The sequence below is a fragment of the Corapipo altera genome, unplaced genomic scaffold (genome assembly GCF_003945725.1).
Source record: "Corapipo altera isolate COAL_440 unplaced genomic scaffold, ASM394572v1 1b, whole genome shotgun sequence".
Classification (NCBI taxonomy): Eukaryota; Metazoa; Chordata; class Aves; order Passeriformes; family Pipridae; genus Corapipo; species Corapipo altera.
Window position 1 is genome coordinate 7,409,257 of NW_020884881.1, and position 17,557 is coordinate 7,426,813.

At 37.0% G+C, this 17,557-nt stretch overlaps 1 protein-coding gene across 5 annotated transcripts in view; it reads left to right on the forward strand.

Annotated features, from left to right (window-relative positions):
- Positions 1–6: 6 nt before the first annotated feature.
- CERK (ceramide kinase) overlaps positions 7–17,557 on the forward strand; it is a 41,709-nt gene continuing 24,158 nt past the window's right edge. Inside the window, exons 1-6 of one of the 5 annotated variants that reach the window (XM_027639756.1) lie at positions 7–149; positions 9,138–9,251; positions 10,457–10,579; positions 12,532–12,657; positions 13,171–13,234; positions 17,309–17,454. In XM_027639756.1, the coding sequence (XP_027495557.1) occupies positions 11–149; positions 9,138–9,251; positions 10,457–10,579; positions 12,532–12,657; positions 13,171–13,234; positions 17,309–17,454 (712 nt within the window). In that variant the 5' untranslated portion in view covers positions 7–10. Of the gene's footprint in view, positions 150–879; positions 1,439–3,987; positions 4,130–4,217; positions 4,274–5,680; positions 5,776–9,137; positions 9,252–10,456; positions 10,580–12,531; positions 12,658–13,170; positions 13,235–17,308; positions 17,455–17,557 lie in introns of those variants that run through there. The other 4 variants (XM_027639758.1, XM_027639760.1, XM_027639759.1 and 1 more) reach the window with 4 other exon arrangements.

Sequence of the window (17,557 nt, forward strand, 5' to 3'; positions counted from 1 at the left end):
CTCGGCGGCCATGGAGCGGCTCCCCGGCGGCCGCCGGCCCCGGCTGGTGTCCTCGCTGGGGCTGGGGCGGCGCTCCTGGGAGGTCACCTTAGACGAGGAGCGGGGGCGGCTGGCCTGGCGCGACCCCCGCCCGCCGCGCCGCGCCAGCGGTGAGTGGGGCTGGCAGGGACCGGCAGCGCACCGGGAGCGCACCTGCCGCGGCCTGGGGCGTGCCGGGGCCCCCGAGGGGCCGCCTGCCCTCGGCGGGGGGGAAGGGCGTCCGCAGCGTCCCCGGCGGCTGCGGGCGCGGGTGCCGGCGGGGGCGGCCTGCGGGCAGCTCTGACACGGGTCCCGCGGCGCGGGGCGCGTTGAGCATCCGGAGCGTTCTGCCGGCGTGAGCGCTTCCTGCGCTCGACTTTGCGGCGCCTCTGGGATTCAGAGTTCGGCGGTGACAGGCGGAGAGTGCCCCGATCCCACGCGGGGCCGGGCCGGGCGCTCGGAGCGGGGAGACGGGGCCGGGACTGTGCCCGGCGACAGCCGCCCGTGCTGAGCGAATCTGCCCCTGAATCGGGCTGTGCCTTCCGAAACAAAGCCGAAAGCTGCTCACGCTGAGCCGCAGCCCCTGCGAGCGTGTCCCGGAGCAACCCGTCCGAGCATCTGTGTTTCGGACGGCACAGGGGGACACCTGTCCCTGCGGCGCGCTGAGCGAAGCACAGATTTGTGCGGCTGAACCCCACTTGGCGCTGCGAGTAGGTCGAAGCGTGTAGTTTGTAGTGTATTTAAATTAGTCGTAGCAGGACATTATAGATTTACAGAACCTTAAAAGCAGTTTTGGTTTTTTTTTACTTACATGACTTATGGTTAAAAAGCACTTTCATACAGTGTTTCAGGCAAATACTATTGTTGGGGTTTTTTTAAGTGAGCTTTTTTTTGCAACTTTTCGCTTTCTAAAGGACTCAATGAAAAAATTTCAAAGAAAGTTTAACTTTTGCAATTTACTGGTTTGAAAAGCTTTAGTATAGGCTAATAGTTTGTAACGTGGTAACAAAGCTGTTTATAGTTTCCCTTGTGTGCAATTAGAATGATTCCGATGTACAAAACTACCAGTGTGAGAAGTTACTGCTGGAAATTCCCCCAAAAAATTCAGCTTAACTTCTGAAAATGTCTGCATATCAAACTTTCTGCTATACTTTAAATGGTGTTTTTTCAGGGTCTTTGACTTTGGGGTTTTTATAGAGTAATTATTCCCGTTGTTAATATAGCCTTATTAACATGGCATGTGAACATCTGAAAATGTGTAATTTTTTTTTTTCATAGCAGCTGCTATAGTACAGTTGAAAACTTCTGTCATCCTCATTTTAGAGGTTGGAGGAACTGAGACAGAGAGAAACTAATAATAGAAAGGCAAACTAGAAGTTTTATCTGAGAAACATTTGAATATAGATGGTTCCAGTCCCAGGCAAGTCTCCAAACTTAAATAGTTCTTCCCTTCTTACCATGTATCTTTGTTAAATATTTTTCTGATTTTATCATAATATGTTATTGGCTGGAGACTTTTCTCAAGAAGGTGAGGGATAAAGGAGAAGGAGGACTCAAGAAGAATTTTAAGAATTTGGTGTTACAGTTTACATAATTGAGAATTGGTCATGTTTTAAGTATAACCCTTCTTATTCATAATATAAAAATAGACTTTGTTATGCTTCATCTGCTATTGTGTGAATAGTTTGACATAATCTAGTTTTTATCAGCAGTACTGATGAAAAAAGTATTTGAAAATTCATGACCTTTCTTCAGGTGTTCAGCTAAATGAACGTAAGGCTTTAAAGACAAATTGATTCTTTAATTCTGCTGAGTTAAATATCTTGGTGTGAAAAATAAGCTGTGTACTTTTCAAAATGAAATAAAATTAGTCTAAAGAAAGGTATCTCGCTCTTAAATTTAAAATACAAAGTTCCAAAGACTTTTGGGATAATTGCTTCCAGTAGGTTAAGTAGCCCCTCCTTTGGAGATAATTCAGTTGAATTGTGTAATGTCCTTCTAAAAATGCCTTTGCAAAGTTACTAGTTGACTGATCTGTAGGATAGAGCAAGTTCAAGGGGAGCTACATTCTGCTGTATGATGCCTTCATTTAGACAAAGCAAGAGTCCCACAGAATCACACCAGCTCTCTCACTAGCAGTCTGAAGTTTACAGCTGCTTACAGCTGTGAGTTTTTACAACTTTTTAAGTTGTAAGTTTTCATGACTTAGGCCAAACCAAGTACGAACCTGTCCAAAGCATGTTCTCAATGGATGCCAGAATGCTGGGAATGGTGGAAGGAGAGTGGGACATAGTAAACTAGACTCTTTCTGAGACAGTTTCCGAAGCAGTACCCAGCTGGAGATTCCTCAGGAGGCAAGTGTGGTTACTGAGTGTCACTGCTGTCCTGTAGCGTAGCTGTTTACAAAATTTTGGAAAACTTGATGTCAAATCAGAAGACAGATGATGGGAGAAGAAAAAGAAATGCCTAAGTGTTCTGGAGGCACAGGTACAATTTATGTAGATAAGGTACCTTCTCTTCTTAACTCTCTGATTAATTCATGTCTTGCCCGTGCTTGTGCTTTAATACCATCACAGTCTTGTATTGCTGCCCTGTTGACTCTAAGCTCTTTTAAGACCTGGGATGATTCATTGTGTTCTCTTCAATTATTTTGGAAATATGAGCAGCATATATGACAGTATATAAATAAACTTAATAATATGGAAGATGGTTAGTTAGAAGCATATAATTTCAGAGGAGTTGCTTGACCAAGATTGGTATCTTTCTACCATTTGACTACATGACTATTGTGCATTGTGTCTAAATACAGACTAAATTATGCAGTATAAAAGTGCTATATTTCTTATTTAATAGGTAGTTATTACAGTGAAGCAGTTGTCTTCAAACTGTAAAAAATCAAGACTGCTTATTTTCTGAGCATTTATTATTGTCTTGAGTTTAGCTATATAATTAAATATTGTTTGGTATATATTTTTTCAAGGTTTTCAGACTTTGACAGGTACGGAACTAGGGCTATAGTTAGATGTATTGTAGAAGTGTTGAAATATTTACCTTTCCCTGTTGCTTCCAAATCAAGAACAGGTAGGAAGCAACAGAGACTTTGTCCTGTTGTCCAGGAAAATATAGTTTAACAGAATATGGGGAGATTCTTATGTTTTGTCATCTCTGTATAATGATATTTACATATATATATTTAAATCCCATTCTGTCAAATGGCAGAAGAAAGAACCATTAATTCAGGAGAATTATTTTTAATGCTATCATTGAGAAGATACCAACAGTAGCAAAAACATTAAATGTTCGTTCAAGTTATGGTACATTTTTAAAACCTAAATTCCTAAATACAGTTTATTTCCTACTGTTAGACCTTGTTTATCTTCAAGTTCTGTCTTCAGTGGGAAGCGGTTCCCATTTCCTGTTCTTTGATGGTTAGACGTGTTTGAACTTGGACAGAAAAGTTTTACTTGAAAATTTTCATTGTGTTTCTCTGTTACTTTTAGTTACACATCTTTATTCCTAGGCATGCCTTCATCTTCAAATGTTCTGAAGAACATTATTTTTCAACCTTGTAACATTTCTCTGTGAGATTTAGTTGTTAATCATAAACAATGTATGCAAAGCTGGTCAGATAATTTATTCTATTATTTCCTCATGTTGATGGCACAATCAGGTTTTTCTCAAGTAACACATGATAAAACTTTTTGTACCAAATTCACAGCAGATTATATATTGTCCATATATTCTTACAGGTATTGTAGAAGCGTTGGCTATGATTTTATCATGCCTGGTAGTAGGGCATTACAAATGCAAAATGAGATTCTCCTGTCATTTTTCTGGGATTTTTTTTTATTTCTGAATTACAAACATGAAGGGGATGACCAAACTAGACCCTGAGCTGTACACGTTCACTTACTGTGTGCACTGTCTTTTAACCTTTGCATTTCTCCCTTCAGAATTCTCCTCCATGTGTCTTTTACAAAACAAATGCCTGAGGAAGCCTCAGTATTAGTTGTTCACAAGACTGATGCCACTGTGATGTGGATTCTAAAGAATGCTCAGTTTGGTTAACATGGTACCGAGACAGCAGAGGGTGGGCCTGCTTGGAAATAAGGTCTGTCCAGCGCCTGCCACTGTAGTGTGTTGTCACATCCCTAGTCAAGGTCATTTTTCATCAGTCATTCCCAGTTGGCAAAGGGCATGTATAGAAATGGGATCCATGTTTTTCTATAAACAATTCCGCAACTACATGGAGCAGGTAGGATATGGGGAATAATTGCTCTAGCAGCCATTGTTTCTTTGGAATGTGTTATCTGGAAGATACATTATTCAAATATAGATGCACACTATTTTAAACAATACCTGGTTTTTAGCATACACCTCTTTGGTGTGGTTTTTTTTCTTTCTCCCCTTAAGGTGAATAAGGGCATCTTATTGCCTGCTTTATCACTTTTTCACTCAACATAGTTGAGTTGAAAAGATTTAATTTGGAAATAAAAGAAAGACAATGGGAAGACATTCAATAGTATGATGTAAATATGCAAATTGACCCAAGTTCAAATTGCTGTGCTTTGATTCAGATTCATGTGATGTGAAGTAGCAATGTGATCGTAGTAGAAACTGGTTTTCTGTTTACAAAGTACTTGAAGATTTATTTTAAAATAAAAGAAGCCAATTTCCTTATCCATGGCTGTATATAATGAAATCATGGTCTTTGGATGTTTCCATGACTCTTCCACAGTTTTGAATTAAATCATTTACTCGTGATGCCTTTTTTCTTCCTCCTCCCTTAGGATGTGAATTGTCTGTAATTCTGCTCAATATCCCACCTTCTGTTATTCTGGTGTTTATTAAACACAGCTTTCTGTACTGCATGATTGGTATAATGCAGTGTACCTTTTGATAGAAATCATTCCTGTTTCCTTGCTTTTAGGTGAAGGCAAAGCTTAAACCTTAACACTTAACCCTTCATGTGGTCATCTTAACAGCAAATTAGTTTTCAGAGTGACTGAAAAAATACTTTTTCTTTAAATCTACATCCTAGCTTTTTACTTGTTTAAGTCACAAGAACATACTGATAGTTTAAATTAATTCTGAATACTCCTGCATCCATGGGCCTCAGATGAATTTTAAGAATAAACCAAATGCTGTGATCAGCAATGGTTTTGTGCTTGTTCACGTCTGTGTTGCTTTGAGCTAACACATTTCTGAGGGAGGAATTTGGCCTGTAGGACGCGTAGTTGGCAGTGATGAATGATCAAGTCTTGACTGAGGTTCTGAGTGAGTTTGCTTATAAACTCGGGAAGCATTCTGTGGGAGTGGCAGACAGCAACGACACACCAAAAAGCCTTTCTTAACACAGAAAAACATACTTCACAACTTCTAGATGCATTTTGCACAAAGAAGGCCCACTGTTAGTGTGCCTACCTTGGATGTTTTTCTGTGTTTTTTTCCCCCTCTCCCGCTTGCTCGATGTAAGGGAAAAGTACTGTGCATCTAACCCAGTATATTGCTGATTTTTCACTTTGCTCTTAGGAAGAATGTCTGTTAAGATTAAGAGCACTGTGACCCAAAATGAGTAATGACTGGCACAACCAGTGTGTTGAGAAGGTTGTCACCTGTTCATTGGGTGTTTTGTTTGGGGCTTTTTGTTTGATTTTGTTGGTTTTGGTTTTGATTTTTTGTATTTTTTTTTTGCCATGTCCCTTCATCCTGCTTTGCTGGATGGTCAACTCCTTGTCTCTAGTATGCTTGAACAACGTCAGGCATGAAAACATAAATATGTGAAGATTCTTGAGACTAAAAATTGATAAGTTTTTCAGTGTTTCTGAACTCAAAACACAATCTCTTGAATCTAGATGTGTGTGTTGAAAACATCACAGTATTTTGCCTGGAATACTGTCTAGACACTATTGTATGCTCGTTGATTCAGTATATTGGATTAAGCCAAGTAAAATTCTTTGTTTGGTATGGTCTGAGCCCATGTTTCAACTTTTTTTCGTAAATGTTGATCTAGTGGTGCTGGTGTAAGCACCTTCCTTTGTGTGTATTTGTTTTGTTAATGTGGCAATAAGATTTTCCATGTTTTGTGAGAACCTCAGAAAGGTGAAGGCCTTTGAGTAAACACCTTTATGCTACGTCAGTGAAATAAATGGCTCACGCTACTTGATAATAGAGTAAATGCTACAGAAGTAAGTGTGGGAAAGGACTATAATTAGTACATATGTCAACCTTGTTGAACTCTCAAAAGAGGGTGAGATAGATGTTCTACTTATTTTCATAGGGTGGGTTTTGGTGACTTAATGGCAGATGAGGGCACTGTGTTTATAAGGACAGGACTGTGCTGCTTGTATTGAAGGTCTCTGATTCCTTCACATTCTTCCTTCTGGGGAAAAGGGAGAAGGGTGGAACTAAGTAGTTGGTTTGCTATGTGATTAAACAATGTTGCATGTAACAGCAAGTTAAATGGTGACAATCATATTTGGACTGATAGAAATTCTTGAATTCTATTAAAACACAAGTGTCACTGCATTTGGTTTTGGTTTTGTAAGCTATAGGGAATGTTCTGAATAATGCATGTCGTTTAAGAAAGCTTTTACTGTGATCAGTAGCGTGTGGTTTTGACTGCCTTAAGATTGGAGATTGCTCTCAGGGCAGTGGACTTGCTTGATGCTTTTCTGGTGCTAAGTAGTATTGAGGAGTATAATCAGCAGAGTTGGTATTCATAGAACAAAAACTTCTCAGGCTTCACCAAACCCAAAGATACACAGAGGGAAGGTGGGATCACTGTGTTTCACTTTTTGTTTGGTGGGGTTTTTTCCCTTTTTTTCAGGAATCTGTTTTTTCAGATATGTAACTGGTGCATTTAGATAAAAAAAAAAAAGTACATATGTAACTGAAGTATTTACTCTTTGCTTCTTTTGCCACATCTATGAAGAGATTTACTGGAAAATCAAAACTTCCAGTCCTGCAATTGTCAGAAGGAGAACACATCTGAAGAATTAGGAGAGCTTAGAAGTGGTTTTAAGGTCTAGGATTTTAATATAAGCTATGTAATATGTGCTAAAATACATACTCCTTAGAAATGCTTTCAGTGATACACATTTGGAAGTACTTTTAAATCCATTATCTATCTGTGCAGTTGGACAGCTTTATTATATAAAAAAATGTCTAATAAAACAATGACTTCAGTTGCTACTCCCAGCATACATGCTAATAAATATCCACTAAGATAACTATTTCCCAAAATGTTCATTAGAGCATTGTCATTTAAATTTTGATCTAAATGTGGTTTATAAGTTTTGTAGCCTATCTTTGAGCAGTAACAAAATGGATTGCCACTTAAATGCAATCTTAATAAATGCAACAAGCTTTCTTTCATATTTTGACATATGGATCAGTGGCACAGCCAGTAGTAAAATGAGAAGTAAAAGCAGTTTTGGAAAACAAAGAATAAAGGATGTGCTTCCTTTCCTTTATTGTTCTGTCTCTGGTATTTCTTTTCCCTTGGATAAATGTATAGGCGAATAATTGTATTGAGATCCCTTAGCAGATCTTATATCTATTAGGAAGACAAAATAACTATTACTATCCAATAGTAGATACTTGATATAGTCTTACATGTGCATGTGTATGATATACATATCATACATCTCAGAGTTCATCTCTTCTGCTGGATCTTTATAAAGGCATTCTGTGACTGCTGCACTTCCCTATCATGCCTTTTGTATGGGAAATGCAATTATTATAAGCTGAAAATTGTTTTTAAGTATCTGAAACATTCAAATACAGCCAAATTCCTAAAAGACCTCAGTGTAAAGTTTGAAGGCTACATTTCCTTTGAGTCATGCAAAAAACCTCTGAGAAGACAAAATCACTAAATGAGCATAAATCACGTGAAATGCTGAAACATCTGTAAAGGCGGGGAAAAAACCCTTGTGTGAATAGTCCACAGTGTGTCAATAGATGTGACAATAGGTAATGACTCTATTGACTAAAACAACTAAATAGGACAGGGAAGAAATAATAAAGTTGCACTAGTAGCAATGAATTGTACTCATCACTGTGAAGAGGTCAGGAAAACTTTGCTGATTTTACATTCCTAGCTTCTACCATTGTACTTCTGCAAAGTAGAGGAAAATGAAGTGTAGGATAAACCCCATTAACAACGGGGTGTCTGTATTTTATGTGTTTATTATCTCTTTATATCTCAGTATTGTTCTCTATGTATATATGAAAAAAAAGTATATTATAATTGTTATATAAGAGATTACTTACATATTATCATAATAATATGTCTTTTTTATGTGTGTTTATGTACAGTGAGCACTTGCTTGTGCAGAAATAAAAAGCATGCATTTTCAGTTCCATTCTTTTTTTGAGATGAGGTGAAAGCAGAGCAGTGTTGAAATCAGTAATGAAAATGAGGGAAAACCCTCAATTTGATAGGAGTTAAGAAGTCTGAGAAGGTGTCCAGGAACTATAAGAGAAAACAGAGTGAGGGTGAAGGAAACTCTTTCATAGTCTAAGAGCAAGAGGCCTCCAATTCTGAAAAACAAGAGTTTTGAAGTTGATACCAGGGCAATATATTTAACACTACATAAACGTAACATCTAGAATTTTCTTCTTAGTAGATCTGAAAGTTTAAAAGCTTGGTGGGATTTAGAACCTTAAGAATTCATATGAATGCCCTTCTTTCATAAGCCAGCTACTTACTTGTGAATAACAAATAGTCTCTGTAGTCTCTGCACTAGATTTAGTTGTACATTCTTTGAAATAGCTTGTGCTATTCACTGTCAAATATCTGGACAAGACCTCATTGAAGGGGAGATTGAATTCCTCTGAATTCAGTGTTGCCAGATTTTGGCTTCATGCAGAAATATTTTTACACATAAAATACCTAATTTTCTGAGAAATTAGGGGTACCTCAGAGGTGGTTAGAGATTATGTTCTTTGACTAAAGGCAAAAGAAAATTGAAATATTCAGCTAATTCCTAATTATGCTCTTGGTTGTGCTTATTGAGCAGCTGCTCTAATCATATGCCTATATCATATTAGGTCTAGAAATAATCATTTGGGTGCTGTTTGAAGATGTTAATGTGTAAGATCTTGTGTTCCCACAGAAAACTGTTTCGTACCAATCTCTGAGATCATTTCTGTAGAAGAAACTGAACTTAACAAGAAACAGCGTAACATTGGCAAATGGCAAAAGATGACAAAGCTACATGCTTTCACAGGTAAGGCAAATAACAATGCTTGTGCTAGTTTCTTTGCTGAAGGTACTTTAAGGCAGACTCAAAATGAATCCTCAGATTAATTTTTTTTTAACAGAAATGTTATGTTTAAAAATACCCAATGAAACAACCCCTCCCTCTCAAGGGAAAAAAAAAAAAAAGACCAAAATAAATGCAAGCAAAAGCACCACAAAAACAAACAAAAGAACCCCCCAGAATCTGTCAGTTTACATTTAAAAGTTCTTATTTTGGAAAATAAACCACTTCCTTTAAGAACATGGACTGGTTTTAGTTATTAATTGAAGTTCAAACTAATATCTTGTGTTTCTGCTGCTGAATGACTCTGCAGCAGGACACTTGCTTTCTATTACTTGACTAGAAAATCAAGAGAGGCTGAAAAAATGAGTCTTGAATGTTTGGGCTTTTTTAAATTATCCCTAACCATCACAATGTGTGCATGAGAAGGTTCTTTGTATTATTGACTGCATTTTTTAAAACAAAGTGCTTGAAGTAAATGTCTGTTTGTGTTGGGAAAAGAGTGGTGACTTCTGTGCTGCAAAGATGGGGCAACTTTGATGGCTCCCATGCCAAAATTTTATGTTGTAGAGTACTTTCCTCACATTTAGTCCTCCAGCAAGAGTAACTGGAGATACTGTAGATAAAAAGGTAAGTATACTTGTCTCACCAGCCTAGTTCTTAATGCACAGGAAAACTAAATCTTTTTTTCTCAAATTTCAGCTTTATGAAATTAAATTCACCCTCTTGGTTACATGAGAGCTGATGTCAGTCTGGCTTATCTTCTTAAGCTTGTGGCATTTTATATTATGTAGATATGGCAGACTTTAAGACAGATAAAATATTATATAAGCTCAGTGAACTTTTGTACAAGTATGGCTATAATAAGTTTATGAAAAATGGTTTGTATTTGCTTTAAAAAGAAGTCAATGTTTGGGTGTCTGCTATAAGGTAATGACCTCAGCAAGTGTTTTCATTTATGTTTTCATTCGGACTTTTTATGAATGTCCTGTTCACACTCTGAATGCTTCCGTCATTTGCCGAAATGTTTACTGGAGATTAATTGCCACTTTTTTCCAAAGGTTGATATTTTGCTTATCTTTCTGAAATGCATTTGTCATTTCATGGAACTGTCTTATTATGCCTCTTTGGTTTGTTTTTTTTCCCTTTTTTTTTTTTTTAAATTTAAATAGTGTATCATGTGAAGAAAGCCCGAAATCACCGCTGGCGGTGCAGTGATGTGACTTTTTGGTGTGTTGATGAGCACTTATGTAATCAGTGGATACAGGCACTGAAAGAATTACTTGAAATGCAGAGTAAGTTTGAATAAACTGTGAACATTTGCACTATCATTTTGCAGGCTTGTACATCAATCAGTATAATTTTGATATATCTGCTTTTTTGAACACAAAAATCGAGGGAGTCAAGAGTTGAAGTGTCTCCTTATCACTGCTTTTCTGTTTTGCATATTCACTAGGTTGTACTGAGTGTTTAATAGGACTATAGGTGTCATATAATTTTGCCTAGATATATATTATTTTCACAACATAGGGACACATTACAAGCTTAGCAGAGGCTTGGAGAAAGTAAAGGGCAGATGTAAACTGCAGGGATTTGAGGACAAGGATTGTAGCAATTATAAGATTTATGGGTGGCTTTTTGTGTGTGCTTCACCTTTCCAGACTCTCTCATCAACAAAATGTGCCTTATGTGGTAAGAGTTCCCATTAATCATTTCTGAGACTCTTGGACATCTACTTCTTGTAGGTTAAAAGTAGTTTTGCAGGAGTTATTCCTGAAAGAGATACCTTGATAGATGTCAGTGGGTGGCAGGAGCAGAGTAACTCCATGACAGAAAGGACGTCAAGGATGGCCGTAGCACAGGTGGTGCCCATGCTAACCAGGGTGCAGTCCCACTGTATCTGAACAGGGTGGGAAGAACAGGGATGGGCATAAAACCAGGTCTGATGTACAGCCCAGGTGAGATAAAGTAATTGGGTCCATTCAGGGAGGCCAGAGCGGAGCAGCTGGAGCTGGAGACAGGACTGGAGATGAGCTACCTACAGCATAGGTCTGAGGTCCATCTGAGATACAGAGCTGGAGAAGGGACTGGATGCAAGTACACCTACAATGTGACTCAAGCAAGTACTTAAGGTTCACAGAATAAAAATGAATATTTAAGAAAAACTGTTATGAACAGGCAATGGGAAGATTCTTTTTAGTGTTTTTGTTTTATATACGTTACACAAGGTATCTGTCTTTTTCAAAAAATGCAGTTTGTGCACCCATTCAGTACACCTGTGAGAAATGTGGCCTGAGCAGTCAACTCCATTTGAGTGCAATTGTTCGTTTTATTGGTAAAAAACTATTTCAGAAAAGGGAACAACTTCTCAGAGAGGGTGAATAGTGCCTTGAGCGTGTGGCAGATTTAAACTGTTCAAAATGTCTAGCTTGGGTGGACTTGTTGTAAAAGTGTGCTGATCTAACAATTCTAATATAACTTTCCTTTTAAAATAATAATAATTTAGAATGCCATCTGAGGAAGTATGCATATTATAAGTTTTTTTCTGTTCCATAAAAAAGGAAGGTTCTCTAGGTGCAGCAAGCATTACTATTTTGTATATCTGTTAATACAGAAGTATAGTAATTGTTTTCATTGCCATTACCAATGTAAATCCATAACTAAATGGGAAAACTTGAGGTAGTAAGATTAAAGGTGTTTCAGGAAGGGGAAGGGGTTACACTGTAGGGCAAGCACTTGCTGTGCAGCATGTAATTTTGTGAGGTATTCTTATTGTGACTTGATCACAGAAAGGAAATGCATTTTAAATATGTTATTAAAGCTGGGAGATAGTAATGTAAAAGTATTTCTACGTTTGCTTCACTTACAAGTGCCTTTCCTATTTCTATCCTTCTAGCCTTGTGTGTTGGGATACTAATTAATTAGTTTTACTAATATGGTGGGAAGGTACTGCAAGAATGATGCATAAGAATGTAAGATATGCATTCAGAAGAAATTATTCTGAATTTTACCTCCTGCTGTCTTATTAACAATTGTTCAGTACTGTCAGTATCCTCAGTATAATAAAGAGGACAGATGAAGCTGGATTTTATAGCTCTTTGTTAAAAGAATTACAAGAGTTAATAAAAAGTTCTAAGTCTTTTATGCTGTGATCACTTTAATATTAATAGGTTTGGTTTTGTATGGCTTGTTGAATTTTTGTTTTGTATACAAAATCAGTATACTGTAATATTTTTCCTTACTGCAGAGTCTAGACCAAAGCAGTTGCTTGTGTATATTAATCCCTATGGAGGAAAAAGACAAGGGAAGAGGATTTATGAACAGAAAGTTGCTCCACTCTTCAGTCTGGCTTCTATATCCACTGATGTTGTTAGTGAGTAATTAATGTTTTAATTTCTTAATAAACACAATACAAACCCTTTAAAACATCCTTGAGTAGCTAAAGTTCTTTCTGTTACTCACCTTTTCTTACTAAGGAAATGAAACAACGTGGTAGAGAATGTTTCCTGATTAAAGCATAGGTAGCCAAATAATTGCAACCTTATATCAACTTTTTACTAAACTAAAATTTCTGTTACTTCTGAGCTATTTGAGCTCTTAATTTATAAAACACTGCCTTTCTTCTCTTTTTCAGTTTTGCGGGTAAATCCAAATGTTCATTTGCACAATTTTTAATGAAATATTTTTTCCATATATACTGCAGTGCATGCCTCTTTCAATTCCTTCCTTGGCAAAATCTTTCAAAACACATTTTATGAACAGGCTGTTTTATGGTCACATTGGTAATAGAATCATGGTTATTAATGAATTAATTTTTATAATTTTATATTATAAATTATTTTATGGTAGTATTTTTAATAGTAATTTTTAATGTGTTTATTCACAGTAACTGAACACGCTAACCATGCTAAGGACAATTTATTTGAAGTTAATATTTATAAATATGATGGGTAAGTAACTTCATTTGCCTTTTTTTTATTCTTTTAAAGCTGATACGTTGTGTAATCTGCCTGTTCTTTAATTTAAAATGGTAACCTTCATTGCTGATACATTTATTACCTCAACTGAAAGTCCTGGGGCATGTTCCTTTCTGTAGGAGATCCCTATTTAGGAGTATCAAAAGAAAACTAAACTCTTTATGTAAACTTGTTCAATACACAATATATTCAACCATAATATAACAATGTTGGTATGAGATTTTTGTTCAAAAGATGAATGTAAGATTAATTCTGCTTAGTTGAGCATTCTGTGATAGCTCAAAAACTACCCTGAAATGTTTTGTGATCTTGACATACACAGGAGTTCAGAACACTGCACTAGTGGCATTCAGCCTGTGTGTAAAAGAACATGGACTGTTTAGAAATATTTCAGGTAGTTCCTCTTGCTCTGTGTGGCTGTTAAATGATGGCTACATCATTTGGCTTTATTTGCATTTGTTCTGTTGTGGAGTTACTGTTTTAAAAGAAGAGCTGACTGAATGGTTATCTTTCATTCCATTATTAAATCTGCTGTAAAAGCAGAATATTTTAATAAATAAGCTAGTCATTTCAGTTTCCAGTTAATAACATGAAATAAGTTACACGTCTGGAAAATCATGAAAATATATGCAGAACCTATGCAGATAAACTCTCATAACTACAGTATTTTAAAATAGTATCTTATGCCTGCTGACAGGTACATTTAAACTGGTAAGTTGCAAAAATAAAATACATTCTGTCTTTTCAGAGTAGTTTTCCTACGGGAGCAGATCTATATACATTGTATATATCGAGTAAGGGCATGATGTTCCCAGACTTCACCTGCTTTAAAATGAGTTGACTTTAAATAAACAGTTTTGTCTATACTGGGATTTTTCTTAATTTTTCATAAGTGCAGGGAGGGGAGACCTTGATCCTATAAAAAAACTAGTTAGTTAAGGTTTTCCCTTTTCATTTGACTTATGATTTGAGATAAGTATGCTGTTGGTTGGTGAAATTCCAGTACAAGGCAGAAAGGGAGGCAGATGAGCCCCTGTCCACTACTAGCAAGTTGGTTTTTTAAAACAATTGGCAGTGACCAATTGTGGTGGTATCTGAAGTGGTTTTGACAGATTCAAGGTCTTGTATTGTAGAATTTTTAATTTTTTTCTTTGGTGGGGTTTTTTGGTTTTCTATCTCTAACATGCCAAGATAAACTAATAGGCCAGAGAACTGCATCTTTTTGGAATCTTATGATTCTTCTATTCCCAGACTGGGCCTGAATGGCAGTTGGCTTGGGAACTGCAGCCTATCTGATTTTTGTCCATCATGTACAAGTCTTTCTCTGTGGTCAACAGTGATGTTAGGAAGGAGATCTTGTACTAAAACTACTTTTCAAATAACAGGTCATGTGGTCAACTGGAATATTTAAAAAAAGGTTTAACCACATAAATGTGTGTGTTTCTTCAAGTTTGGCTGACTTTGCTTACATACAGGAAAAGATTCTTTGTATTCCTACATGTAATTGTCATTGAGCTGTCCTCTTAGATTGGTTCTCATAAGTGGCTTCCCCTTCATTCAGTGATGAATTTCTGCATTTAATCTCCAGATTCTCTGTCAGGCAAACCCATACATTGAATTCTGCAACTAGACATAGGATTCTTAATGATAACCACTTGTTTTCAGATGTTTTTACTTGAGGCAGCTTATTTAAAATTCTTGCACATGTTTCCTGTTTGTTCTTCCTAGTTCACCTTATAAGAATTTCTTACGTTGAGTGTACTGACCCAATAGCTCAGTGACAGAACAGCTTCTCTCTAAGCACAGTTACTTAAAATATTCATTTGGTTACTATATAGCAGACTGTTGTACATCATTGTGAGGAACAATCAGAGCATGCTGTAATATTGTGCAGGTAAAAGCCATGTTTAAAATAAGTGAAATGAATCACTGTGATTTCTTATTCTGTTGCACAAGTCTTTTTAGAACTGTTTCTGGCTGGGGTTTTTTCCTAGTTTTTGAATTAGTTCACAGAATGGTTGAGATTAAAAGGGACCATACATCTTTTAAAACTCATTTGTCTTGTGGACTAGCTTCTCCTGAAGTACTCTAGCATATGTCTTTTACTGTTATCATCTCTCCAAAAAGTGAAATGCCAGTCTATTAGTAAAATAAAGCCAAAAAATAAAAAGGTATCTCTTTCAGATTTTCTTTACTAGGAGCCATCACACATGCAGTTTGCACATGTGTGACTTGTACATTGGTCATCTGATGTTTGCAATGGATTTGGTCATGCTGTTATTGCATATGTGAAGTTCTTTATCTATCAATATTTACCCTTGATAGGTATAGACATTCATAGAATTGTCACCTCTGAGCCTGGATATACTATTTGTTCTAGAAGGTGATCACAGGGCTGGAGCACCTTTGCTATGAAGACAGGTTGAGAGAGCTGGAGTTTTTCAGCCTGGAGAAGGGAAGGCTCTGGGGAGATCTTAGAGTGCCTTCAGTACCTATAGGGGGCTTACAAGAAGGCTGGAGAGGCACATTTCACAGGGGCATGTAGTGATAGGACAAAGGGTAATGGTTTTAAGCTGAAGGAGGGCAAGTTTAGATTAGGTATAAGGAAAATATTCTTTACTTTTGAGGGTCGTGAGGCACTGGTATAGGTTGCCCAGAGAAGTTGTGGAAGCCCCATCCCTGGAAATGTTCAAGGCCAGGTTGGATGGGGCTTTAAGCAAATTACCCTGAGACAACATTATCCTTGTACTGACTTGGAAATTTTTGGCCACTTAATCTCTTTTTTTGAGTCTGCAGAGAAATATAAGACAAGCTAAAGCTGAGGAATAATGGATATTATATAATTATCTAATAGGCTATTGGAAGAGAAAAAAATTATAAAAATGGAAAACAAATAACCTTTTATGCTTTCTCTCCCAGTCTCCTAGGTCTTGACTTAGAGTTGGACACCGTTTGTTTTTAAGACTGTCCTCCCCACTCATGAGAAAAAATGACTGTTTTGTTCAAGCTTTCCTGCAGCTGAAAATACAACAATAACTACATTTAAATCATGTATACTTAAAAATTAGATAAATTAACTTGTCCTATGAAATAAGCGCTCATTCTGCAATATCTGTTACTGATAATATAAGAGTATTAGTTTATGAGTTGGAAATTATTGCTATAGGTGACAGTAGACATTCCTAAACTTGTATGCTAGGGACCACACATATATAACTTTAGGTTTCTCATGTGTTCCTTTAAAGTGTATTTAAATTAGTTTTTCAGTTAAAGAATGTCAATGCTTTTAGAGTTCAGGGTCTGCATTTGATTATTGTTCATGAAATGTATAGTGCTGTAAAATAGTCTTTTACTTCCTAGTATTTGCTTGGCTGTGGACTCTCTGCTGAGCTTTAACATATTGAGGATCTGTGTAGCTGCTGCACCAGCTCTGACCTGAATTAAATTTGCAAAACAAAGTTTTGTATCTGGTAACATTCAGAACTGTGTTTCATTATGAATGGTTATGTAGATATACATGACTTCTGTCTGTTTGATGGGCTCTCAGCATGTTCAAAAGAGCATGCAGGCATGCACTTATGCTTTTTGACTTTTATATAATGTACCTCCCTATTGTGTAAAATATACTTTTGCCAGAAGTGGCAAATATTAACTTTTCCCTTTTTAGTAAGGGTACCCTATTTCCATTTTGTGTACTTAGAAAGCTGTATGTACAGTCCTGTTCAGTGTTTTATTTGTATAGTGAATTTCCACTGATATTTGTCTGTCTGCACACAGCAGTAGAGGATAAAGATTTTTGTAGATTGCATTCCAACATTTTTTCCTAAAGTTACAGATACATCTAGGTGCATTTGCAGTTGTGTAGCTTGAATTTTTTTTTCTGCTTTTTGTTAATTGCCAGTTGACTGTGGGCTACTATATTCTGTAAAAAGGGAGGAGGAGAATAGAACAACTATTTTTGATGTGCCCAGTGCATGCCCAAAGTAGAACACTTGCCGTGTTGTTTATTGACTGTTAGTGTGCATTCTAATTTGTGTTTCCTGGCAGTGTTGTTTGTGTTGGTGGGGACGGCATGTTCAGTGAAGTGATGCATGGTCTCATTGGAAGAATTCAGAAGGACTCTGGCATAGACCAAAATAATCCCAAAGCATCGTTAGTCCAGTGCAATATAAGGATTGGCATAATTCCTGCTGGTAAGAAAGGGTTAACTTTCAGTTTAATTTATTCATTAATTCTTGACATTTTTTCTTACTCATAACTTCTTGAATTTAGGCCTAAATGTAAGATCTGAGCAAT